Source organism: Gadus chalcogrammus, chromosome 4 (genome assembly GCF_026213295.1).
Source record: "Gadus chalcogrammus isolate NIFS_2021 chromosome 4, NIFS_Gcha_1.0, whole genome shotgun sequence".
NCBI classification, from domain to species: domain Eukaryota; kingdom Metazoa; phylum Chordata; class Actinopteri; order Gadiformes; family Gadidae; genus Gadus; species Gadus chalcogrammus.
In genome coordinates, this window is record NC_079415.1 from 8,069,915 (window position 1) to 8,081,214 (window position 11,300).

Below are 11,300 nucleotides of genomic sequence, written 5' to 3' on the forward strand. Positions count from 1 at the left end.
ACAGATGTTATTGAGTATGTTTCAATTTCTAATGATGCTGATAATTTCCCAGTTATGCCTGTTTTATGAGGCATTTCCTTATTTTATTACATGCTAATACGAAAATAAACAAAAACGAGTGGCACCTCTATTCATAAATGTGATTTAACAAAGGTAAAGGGAACAAATTTAACATACGTGTTGTTTATATTACTTGCAATTGGGTTGAAGTAACCATTTGGTGAGTATTTAAAAAAAAAGTTAGATTATGTTGAATTAAAAGGCCTAAAATGCAATGGGTCCACCAGACCCAGCAGCACCTCCTGTGTAACAAAAAAACGAACACCCTATGAGGGTTAATAAAGCTTTTCTTGACTTTTCTCGATCACTAGAAGAATTGTAAACAATTTGGACTTTAATTTGGACCGAAGATCTGATGCAAAATATCAGTCATTCCAGCTTAAAAGTGTATTCCTTGACCTCGCTGCCAGTGGATCACATTGTAAAGTCCAATATGGGCACAGGAAGTAAATTGCCTTTTTATACGTGAGAAACCTCAGTACCTATACACAATGCAAAAAAATGTGTTCAAATGTATTTGCCCAATTCAAGGGCATTCAAGAAAAAAAGAATACATTTCTATAGCCCATCATTTTTTTGGATGTTAATTAATATTTATGTTTTTGTGACTTTTCACCTATTTCAATCATCACCTTTTCATACCACACAAGTGTGGTCTTTGTCATTTTACCCCCCTCTTCCTCCTCCACAATCTTCAGTTCTCCGTCTCTCTCTGTCTCCGCCAGATCGTCCACTTCACACCAAAAAGGGGGGCTAAAACAACAATGTTAAGCATCTCAAGGCCAAGCGGGTGTAAATGAAGATAAAAAGCCAGGTTCCCAGGCCCCCACCCAAGGATATCTACCACTGCATCCCCGTCTGGTCTCGCCATACCTCCAACGACACTCGCCGCATCGACACCGCTGTGCCCATCACACACTACACGTCCAAACTTCCAAAAAAATGGCCCTCAGCTTTGTCGCCATGACAGTCCTGCTGGGCTCTTCCATGGTGGTGGCGCTCGTAATTCAGACGCCGAAGGAGGACCTCCGAGGGGATCCCGCCATCGCTCCCCTCTCTGCACACCAAAGGTTAGCGTTTGAAATGCCTTCGTCTTATGGTCACATGCTTTTGTTCATATTCTCAAGAGATTGTAAAGCATACTTATCGGACGGATCAGTCAATCATTATTGTGATGTGGTTGGAGAGCAGGATTTTTACAATCTGCATTTTGACATTTATTTTTTATAAATTGCATTGGGCCAGAGGTGATGATTGCATGGTGTCAAGGGCACATCTCAAATGTAATAGCACGCTATTCGGTGCAGGCAATACTAGTGTAAATAATGTTTACATGAGACAAGTCAAAAAACACATTGATAAGTTTGCTATACTGGTCAAAAAATACATTTGAAAGATATTTATAACACACCAAACCTTGTTGCAAATTTGACCGCTGGTTGACTTTTCAATGCAATGGATCAAGCCACTACTCGATTAGATCCCATGTGTAAAATACATGGCTGTGTCTAGTTCTGGGTTGCTGTGTCTTGCAGGTGCCAGAAGGCTGCTCTGCCATCCATCAGGAGGAACCTGCTCAAGGCCCTGAACCTGAGGGCGGAGCCCCAGCTGCCCATTGGTCAGCTGGAGGCTATCAGAGCGCAGTGGAAAAATACCTTCAGCGCCATTGGCCACAGCTCCAAGGGCACCACAGGTAATGGAACAGGACATGTTCAACCCAAACACAACATTAGTGTAAAAGTAAATAATAGTTACTTTTCTATTTAGTCGTTAGGCGGATGCTTTTATTGAAAAAGAAAGTTACAATGATTACTTATTAGATGTATGTTGTTTATGGGCTGGTAGGGGTTAGTGCATCTCTCTAACAAGGCAGACTATGAACCTCTCTAAAGTCTGATGTCACACGAGTCTGAATCCTGGTTGATCAGGCCTTTGTGGACCAGACCACTGCAGACATCCACTAACGGTAATTTGTTTCCTTCTGTAGAATGTCTCCCTAACAAAACATTTTTCAAATGGGCGTTACTCTGCCCATTGCAGTCCTTGCAGATTAGGGATTCTGCAACATTGTGGTTAGCAACCCAGAGGCTTACCAAGGCGAACCACTAAACCTTTCCCTTTCCCAAATGATTAAAAATGACTCTAACAAAGAAAATATCTGTGTTGACTTATTGCTCAATAAGTTGAGTTTGTGCTCTACTTTAGAAGATCTCTAAATTGTACAAGAAGTGGTTCATGAGTTTGTTTGTTCCCTCAGGTTCAGCTCCGTCTGACCACTTGCCTGCAGTGGCACCTGGAGTCGGCAACGGCACAGACCTCCAGTGTTGCCAGGTGGCATCTCTAATCTCCCTGGAAGGTACAACCCGTGGGTGTGTGTGTGTGCGTGTGTGCGTGTGCGTGTGCGTGTGTGTGTGTGTGTGCGTGTGCACATGTGTGGATGTATGTGGAAGTATTAATCAATTTCGTTTGCTGTGTGTGTCAGATCTGGCCTGGGACAACTGGGTGATCTACCCTGAGAGCTTCACGGTGGTGCAGTGCACACCCTGCGACTCCAGCAACGTGCACTGCCCAGGCCATCCACCAGTAGCCGTTCACGACGTCCCCTCGCAGGTACAGTTCACACTCAGCTTCGACTGGGTTTCGTTTTTTATCAATTGTCTAAATTGAACCTGGAAAATGGGTCATTGAATAAACCAAAAAAAATAAAAAAGGAAAACCTGAACCATATTTTTGTCGGTTTAATTCAAATCAAATCCAGATCCTACAACTGAAATGTCTCCGGTAGTTATGAACTCATTGATCATAAATGAAATAATGGTAAAAAGCACTCAAGACTTTCCCCTATCACACAATGTTCTGCCAATGTATACCCACAACCCTCCCCCCCCCCCTCCCACCCCTCTCTTCCAACGGTCATTTTTAGCTCCAGTGCTGCGAGCCAATCTCCAAGGAGACGGTGCCCATTGTGTACATGGACGAGCTCAACTCCCTGGTGATCTCTTCTGCGGTGCTGACCCGCCAGTGTGGCTGTGGGGCCGAAGTCCACATAGTGCCAACTGAAGAGTAAACCCCCCAAACAAATCTGCCAAAAATGGGGGGCAGTTTTGTGAAAGCTGATACTTTTCAACTGTGCTTTGGTTATACATTCATGTTCTCGTATCTCTGTTTTCCCCTCATTTGGATAGTTAGAATAGGTTGGAGGAACAAACATTGACTACATCAATTTGTCAATCATTGAGAGACGAAATGTAGGTAGCTTCTTTTGTCCATTTTGATTAAAAAAGATAAGATCCCATTTAAGATACTTAAATGGGTTAAGCTTTCGTTTCAATTGTTAGATAACCTATTGCAGGGCAACTAATAGAGAACCTGCCGCAGTGGCCAAACAGAACATACCTCCAGTAATACAGATTAGCCGAAACATTAGCTTGTAATGTTGGATAATTGTGAGGAATATGTTTGGTTTAACTATTAATACTGTGTGTACACAGAACTATTAAAAGCCAAGTCTTATTTCACAACACTATCTGATTAGTTGCCAGGGAATAAACCCTGCAAACCCCCTGAGGTCTAATGTTCCCTCCAAAAATGTGAACACAGTGCAGCACGCCAAAGTCCATAACCTTTCACAAAGAACAAGCTTTTTAAACGTAATCAAAGTCAGCTTTGTATATGTTCAGCAATAATGCATGATGCACTGACCGTTAAACCAACATAATGCAAAGGCTGTACTTTATATATTTTTTTTCTTCATAAATAATACAGCTCTTCCATGTTTCCTGCTCCCTTGTGCTTGAGTTAGCTTCATCTGCACTCTCATTCCCATGGCAATGTTCCAGGGACGTGGTGCTCTGCAAAGGCAGAACACATTAGCTATTCAGCTGCATAAAGCGTTGCCTTTTTTTAAAATACAGATAATTATATATCTGGGATAGATAATACAATTTCTGAAAATAATTGAATCGTGTTTTTGCTGTGTACACGTTCTTTTAGCAGAAAATGTGGAACATGCAATTGTCAACAGCAAGTTAGAACACATGAAGCTTATGAAGCAACTCATGGTGTCGTCTTCCATTTAAACTATTCACAAAGATTTTTTTCTCTAGTCTTGGCTATGGCACAGAATTTATTTTTCCATTGTGTTTGATCAAGTGTTTGCTTGCCTGTTTTAGCTTAATACCTTGCTACTTTTTAGTTTTAAACCACTAAATTGATTCTATTAATCCCTTCACAGTATATTTATAGATATATAACATAAGCATATATCTCTCACAAAACCATTAATATCTTAAGTATGTTATGCAATGTTTGAAAAGGACCTACCTTTGTTAGCTGGTCCGTTATAACCTCTGATAATTGTGCACTCATCACTTAAATAAACATGACTTTCCTTTGAATGTGTTTCAGTGTTTTCCAATAGGGGGGGGGGGGGGGTTAAGCATGATGTCATAGCTGTCACTGCCATGGCAGCTAAGCTATTAAAGGGAAAAGAGAGACAAATGCTGACACACCCTCTATATATTCCTCTGCTAACAGAGTCACAACTTCAAACGGTGTTGCGCACTTCCAAAAAACGTTTCACCATTTTCCGCTTTCTAGGATACTCTGGATAGTTTTCAACTGGACAGCATGTCAACATATCTGAGCCTATGGATGCACGTCGGCTGCCTGTCTCTGGTGCTGGTTGCCGTGGGGACAATGGAATGTACAGAGCGAGAGTCTCTTATTCGACAGATCTCCATCGTGGAGACCACTCAGTGCCTGATGGACTGCACTGTTCTGACCTTTGCCAAGATCATGGAACTGGGAGATAATAGGAGCATACGGATGAAAGACTCTTCGCAGGAAGAACAGAGAAGTAAGAATGGCATTTTTAATAACTGCGACAGTGATTGGCCGGGTGCTGAAGCAAAGAGGTCTAGTTGTTACTATATTCCAATCATTCGACCATGCTTTATCCACTCCAGGGCCGTCGCTGGCTATAAACTGTGTAAACCACAGCTAATAGGCCCCAGTGCCACATGGGGGCACACCTTGTTTAGATTTTGATGCTTAAACAATCCTAATATGTGTTTTTGAAAAATTTTGCTTTATGTAAGGATTCCACAAAAAAATAAAATCTTTAGAAATTTCTATCATCCCCCCCCTCAACAACTGTCCCCCCCCCTCGTATATATATATATATATATAAAAATATATAGGGCTAAAGAAGATCAGATAGGGCCTTGATGAGATATTAGTGTAGTTTCCCTCCATCAGTGATGGATTTAATCAAATAAAATATAATATTGCATGCATTTAATCAAACGTATTTTGCACGAGGGCAAAAATGTGTGCAAATTCTAACACCAGTTTCCCCTCTGAAGACCACACGGATTACTGCTGGCCGCTGGATTTAAAGTGCACGGCGGGGGAGCACCTGCAGCAAGCGTTTGTGATCATGCCCGTGGATCAATACGTGGTCACGCACGTGGACCTGACGGTGAATGGGATTGGGCCTGTCGAGGGGACGCTGAACGCACACGAGGGTCCGACCATGCTCCCCGACGACTGCGGCCTCCGCTATGACGTCACGTCGGTCTACCAATCTACGCCCAGGGAGTCCCAGGGAGTGGGGTCGGATTTCTGTGTCCAGGTGTTCCCCCGGAAACCCCTCTCTAGGGAGGGGATGTTGAAGTGCTTCCCTTTCCTGGTGACCGTCTGGCAGAAGGGCGATCTGGCAGATCAGTCCAAGCTGGAAGGAGGGGGCTAGAGGGTAGCCCATTACTACCCCCCTAACCCTTATTACAATTCAATATTTTCAATTCACTTCTTTTATAAGACGGTTACTAAAACTGTACCTTTATTCTACCTAGTTCGATTTCACAAAATAGTCACAGAGCAATACAAAATGTTATAATTTATTGAAAACTTCTTCTTCCGCCAAGTTATGTAGTTCCTCAATTGATATGAGGTACCGGAACTGTCCGTTTTATAATTCGCTATGATGACCAGTTAACAGTGTGAACTATTCCATACATATAATAAGTATGGAATAAACAACAGTTACGGCGTTATGGGTGGACCTAGGACCACCCACTGTTCAACAGGCCCACCCAAAAGTTTTGTTCTTCAAAAAAAAAAAGTTTAATATATTTAAATTTTTGGCAAGAATTATTAAAAATCGGCAAACAATCTCATAATTTGTGATTAAATAGCCTAAATATTCATTTTTTAATTGAAAAAAAAAATACTGTTTTTGTCTTTGTTGATGTTTCTGCAAAAGTTCAGCAGACAGTGCCAGACAAGCTCTGATAACACTGCCAATGACATCCTGTACAGTTGAACACATCTTTTCCCAGTATCAACCGCATTAAAACACCGAATAGGAGGGTAACCCAAACCATAACTGGAATCCTGGCGCCGTGCCTGCTTATTACTGAATTAACTATTGTCAATTAAAGCTTAATTAATATACCCTTATTGTAAAGTATTACCATGTAATTTCCCCCCTGCTGTACTTTACAAATAAATAGTTAGCTAATACTTACAGGGCTTTAAGTAGGCTACCAACATTAACATTGACCTAAATAAGTAGGTGTGCGTTTCCATTCCGTTTTCAGAGTAATCTGAAATTTGAGGCGCAGGTTTAAACAGTCAATAATATGACTTTATTTTGGGGCCTGGCTCAGAAGCCAGTGCACCAGGGGCCTGCCCCATGGTTTGAGAAACCCTGCACTAGAACGAGGATGTCGTGGCATCGTTTACTATGTCTCTCGCTGCAGATCAGTCACACCACTACCAGGATATTGAAAATGTTGATTCTTTTTAAGCTCCTTCTCAAGTTCAGTCTTTAAATAATCGTGTTGTTTGGGGCTCCTCAAGTCCATACAACAATGTCCCCGTACTGCCTCCTATACTGTTCGCAACCGAAACTTCCAGAAACTATATATTTAAACTGTCCGCTTTATTTATGTAGCAAATTTCAAACATAAGAATGTAGCTCAAGGTACTTTTCAATATAGAGGAAAGACAGAGAAAGAACAGTCTAACCGTAACAAAAAAGAAGAGAACATAATGCGGTTGGACCTAATTGTGGTAGGCCTAGGCCTAATAATCTTATATGGCAATTATATTCTGGCAGAAAATGTTGTGTCCGTTTTGTGTACACTTTCACTAGGACTGAAAATAGATAGGCCTACATAATAATTATGTTTCGGTGATTGGAAACCGACCAGACCATACCTGTTGGTGCCCTTTTTGGTGCCACAGACAAGTATATGGTTGAGTTAGGAAAAATAGAGAGAGAAAGATCGATAGAGAGAAAGCATGCTTGTGTGTAGAATTGTATCTGTGAACATAGCAGAGAAGTAGCATAGAGAAAATCTTTGAAAACGAATGTGTTAATGTGCTGAGTTGTTGTTTGGTAGAGTTGTACCAGACTACTATTAAGTAGTTGACGCTCATTAAAACTTATTTTTTTGTAAAAATAATAATAAAACATATATCAAGCCAATGGGGTCGGAATGGATTCTTTGGACTTTAAACGATGACATACTGTGTTTATTTTGTTTTGTTTGAAGATCACGCTGGTGGCGGGCTACGTCAGCTAGCAAGCTTTTAGCATTGCCTCTTGTCTGATAACTAACCCTGATCCACACGATGACGAGTCACCGCTTTAGCTGCAGGGTTACATGACTTCACACACAGCATATGCTCGCCCGCTCCAAAAATAGACATACCTGATCTGCTGTCCAACTTGGTGACTGCGTCCTTAAGGGCTGGCCCCCAGACAGAGAGGATGCCAAATCCTAATTGCACAGCTGATTTAGTGGCTAGGGTTTCCTAGGTGAGTGACTCCCCACCGGGGGTCACTGTAGAGATGCTGAGGCAGGTTCCAGGTGGGGGAACTTGTGAATATTTTTATTTTATAAAACAAAGTGCAGATAATTGCGTTATTGTTCGACATCGATGACAGAAACTCATCATGAATATGTATGACTGCCTGGATTCAAGGTCACTCATTAGCCATAACAAATAGGGTCTCAGATTGGTCCTGCATTGACAAAATGACGTGGACCTTTGCAGAAGTCCGCCGTCAGGTCCGTCAATGTATTTCTACGTGAATCAGGGGTCAAAATAAATCACACAATCCATCCATCGTTTTGACCGGGTTACAGTTATTGTTCAAGCTAATTGGAGAGGGCAGAAGGCCTGAAACAGTTCTTGCAAATATGGAGGGGGTGTTCATCATTGTTATCACTTGTTTTTACTGGAATATAATTTAAAAGTCTATGTTCACTTTTATTACGCTTCTGTTTGTCACAAATTGCATGGCTCAGCCGACTTTCTCTTCAGTTATTTTGTAGATTTATCTCTCTGCATTCATTTCTTTTTTTCCCCCAATATATTATTGAAGATTTTATTTTTAGATTTGAATAGCTTTGATTTAAATAAACTCATAAAAAGGTTTTTCATAAATACAGGAAATCTTTATTTAACATTTTCGTGTACAAACGTAGACTTCAAATGCCTACCAAACATGGATGCTCTCAGAATACATAATTTGTTTACAGTTCTACAACAGGAGCACTGATGCTGGAACAGTAACAGGACATTTTTAAAAAATAAAAAAGACTCTGTTCTAGTAAACAAATCCCATCATCATTTATATCTCAAATTGTATCATGAACAAAAGAAGCCAGGCCTTTTATTCATGAGCGGTAGTGAACTCACGTTTACATGGCAGACAAAGGGAGATTGGCGTCATGTAGCGTATGCAAGATGTTCAAGAGACACGTGATATGGGTATTGATGTGATGATATTTTTATTTTTACATTAAATTAATTCGTTCCATACACAGTTCCACACTCAAATGGTAGCTTTATATAGAGGGCTATATTCCATATGTTTGCTTAATTTCAAATTATGTCGGCATATTGACTTTTCATGTACAGGGGTGATGTATGGAGGACACATGCAATTACACTTCAACAGACAAAAATATGGGTTGATTTGAGAATAACCCTATTTTATTTGAGAGTACGTAAAAGTTGCCCCTCCCTTAGCAGATAATGACAGATGGCTACTTAAAAGAAACTACAACTATACAAGCAAGGATCAACCTTCCATCAATTGATTAAAACTTAATCAGGAGCCACAATAAATAAAAAATGTCCCATCCAAATTACATTTTTTTTGTATAATACATATTCTACAAGGAAACTTCCCAGGATAAGTTAAGAGTTTTGAGGAGTGAAAAGCTCAAGGAAATGTTATTTAATTGACTCGACAACCTCCTCCATGTTAGCCGGTTATCTAAACCAGTGAGCCCAGAAGTCACAGTGGCCAGTCAGTTGAACACAATAAATTAAAAGACTGAAGGCGCAAGCTCAGTCATGGCTGAATACAAGTGGTTAAAGCATGTACACGTTTCTGCCATCTAAATACAATAAATACGATAGAACTGTTTACAATTAAAAAATTATAAGCAGAAGTGAGACAATATGTCTCCTTCACATACAGTGGCAGAGGATTCTGTTGTCTCAAAGTTGTACCGTACAAGACTGAAGTTCTAGTTTTAATTTAAATGTATACTATGAGTTATTTTATATATAAACAATCAAATATATATCCCCCTTGATACATAATTTGGACAAAAATAAAGACACAGATCATGTTTATGTAAGGTGATGAGACAAGGCCTTGGGCAAGATATCCTGTTGAATTAGTGTCGAAAAAAAATGCAATGCTTAGGTCCTAATCTACAGCATTATAGTCCCATTAGGAAGATAAGCAGCACAAACACAGTTTACGAGTTCAGACCATACCAGAATATAAATTCACTCATACCAAACAAAAAACTGAAATACGGGTGTCCACCACAAAGGCATGGTATCCCCGCCTACTCAGGGCACTGGTGCGGTGCCACTCTTTCAAAGCATCACTTCTCTTCGCTATACTGTCGCTTGGTATCTAGTCAACAAACGACTACCGCTCTTTGCTGCCAGAAATATGACAGACGGAATACCATTTCCCCCCCCCATCACCGGTACACAGCGGGGCAGCTCTGAGCCACAGCAGACAGTGAACGCTAGCGGGAGCCTTTATGACAGTCAATGTTTCTGTGTGGAGATAGTAGCTACGTCGAAAATGCGATTAATTAACAGTTAAAAAGAATAAGGCTCGGAGGCTTCCTCAGAGCGTGTGTTGTTGCCATATGATTCGGGAGGCGCTATGAGAGCAACCTTGACCAGGTTATTTAATTCGAGTGGATGAAGTTTACGTAAGGCCGCGGCCATACGAGGCAATAAATAAGAAAAGTTTAGAAATTATTGTAACATTGAAAATATTGGATTTGACCAGGTTATGGCTAACCTAAGATAAGTAATAAAGAGTCAGTAATAATATGATACAACTTTCAATTCCTTTGGGCTGTTAAGCTCCTTTGTTATAGTTTCATCCACAAAAAAAAGGGTTTAAGCAACTGACAATTTGTGAAAGTGTTAAGACTTATATTGGTTGATACGTTTAACAAAGTAACGATTTCTCGACCTCCACCAAATGATACAGCATTTATTTATTACTCATGTATAGCATTAATTCCTCCTTCCTGTGGACACACCTATCGGCAACGCACAGACACATGCGCCACACACACACACACACACACACACACACACACACACACACACACACACACACACACACACACACACACACACACACACACACACACACACACACACACACACACACACACACACACACACACAGCTATATATAATAGCCTATGCTTGGTCACTATCAATCATTCCCTTGCAGAGTGGAATTTTGCACGAAGAAAACAAGTTATAATAATCAGCTGAACATAATATTGATCACGTCAAATGGGCCATTGCAGGGCATACTGCAGAGTGTAAACCAGTTCCTCATTAAGTCACTAGATCATCTAAAGCTATTAGTAGAACATAGGCCTATGTTGTCAAGTCCTCTTCAGAAAAAAAAGAAAAAAAGATTAATCAAAATCTTCACAAACGAAACATGCCTGCATGTTAATTTCAAGGTACAGTAATATCTGGTGAGCACAATGTTTAAAGAGCTCACCTTGGACCGTGAGTTAGTGAACTTTAGGCAGAGTGAGAAACCAATTAAAGGGCACATGCAACCATAAACCAAAAAAATACATCACTTCAAGAATAGATAGATATGGTCTTTTCATGAACATAACTGCTAAGCGTTCAGGCCACTAGTAAAAAAC

General features: G+C 40.5%; 2 protein-coding genes across 2 annotated transcripts; both read left to right on the top strand.

Moving 5' to 3' along the window:
- The first annotated feature begins 785 nt into the window (after positions 1–785).
- LOC130381478 (uncharacterized) lies at positions 786–4,457 on the top strand. Its single transcript, XM_056589095.1, has 5 exons — positions 786–1,130; positions 1,596–1,753; positions 2,318–2,416; positions 2,543–2,670; positions 2,984–4,457. The coding sequence occupies exons 1-5, from the start codon at positions 1,003–1,005 to the stop codon at positions 3,125–3,127; spliced, it is 657 nt and encodes a 218-aa protein (XP_056445070.1). The 5' UTR covers positions 786–1,002; the 3' UTR covers positions 3,128–4,457.
- A 56-nt stretch (positions 4,458–4,513) lies between these two features.
- Positions 4,514–7,584, top strand: LOC130381197 (uncharacterized). Its single transcript, XM_056588666.1, has 2 exons — positions 4,514–4,918; positions 5,427–7,584. The coding sequence occupies exons 1-2, from the start codon at positions 4,690–4,692 to the stop codon at positions 5,810–5,812; spliced, it is 615 nt and encodes a 204-aa protein (XP_056444641.1). The 5' UTR covers positions 4,514–4,689; the 3' UTR covers positions 5,813–7,584.
- Positions 7,585–11,300: the final 3,716 nt, after the last annotated feature.

Excerpts from the sequence above, each read along its gene's own strand:
- LOC130381478 (XM_056589095.1), top strand. The coding sequence starts at position 1,003 with ATGGCCCTCAGCTTTGTCGCCATGACAGTCCTGCTGGGCTCTTCCATG. Across the intron at positions 1,131-1,595 it reads CCCCTCTCTGCACACCAAAG|GTGCCAGAAGGCTGCTCTGC; the intron begins GTTAGCGTTTGA and ends TGTGTCTTGCAG. Across the intron at positions 2,671-2,983 it reads TTCACGACGTCCCCTCGCAG|CTCCAGTGCTGCGAGCCAAT; the intron begins GTACAGTTCACA and ends GGTCATTTTTAG.
- LOC130381197 (XM_056588666.1), top strand. The coding sequence starts at position 4,690 with ATGTCAACATATCTGAGCCTATGGATGCACGTCGGCTGCCTGTCTCTG. Across the intron at positions 4,919-5,426 it reads TTCGCAGGAAGAACAGAGAA|ACCACACGGATTACTGCTGG; the intron begins GTAAGAATGGCA and ends TCCCCTCTGAAG.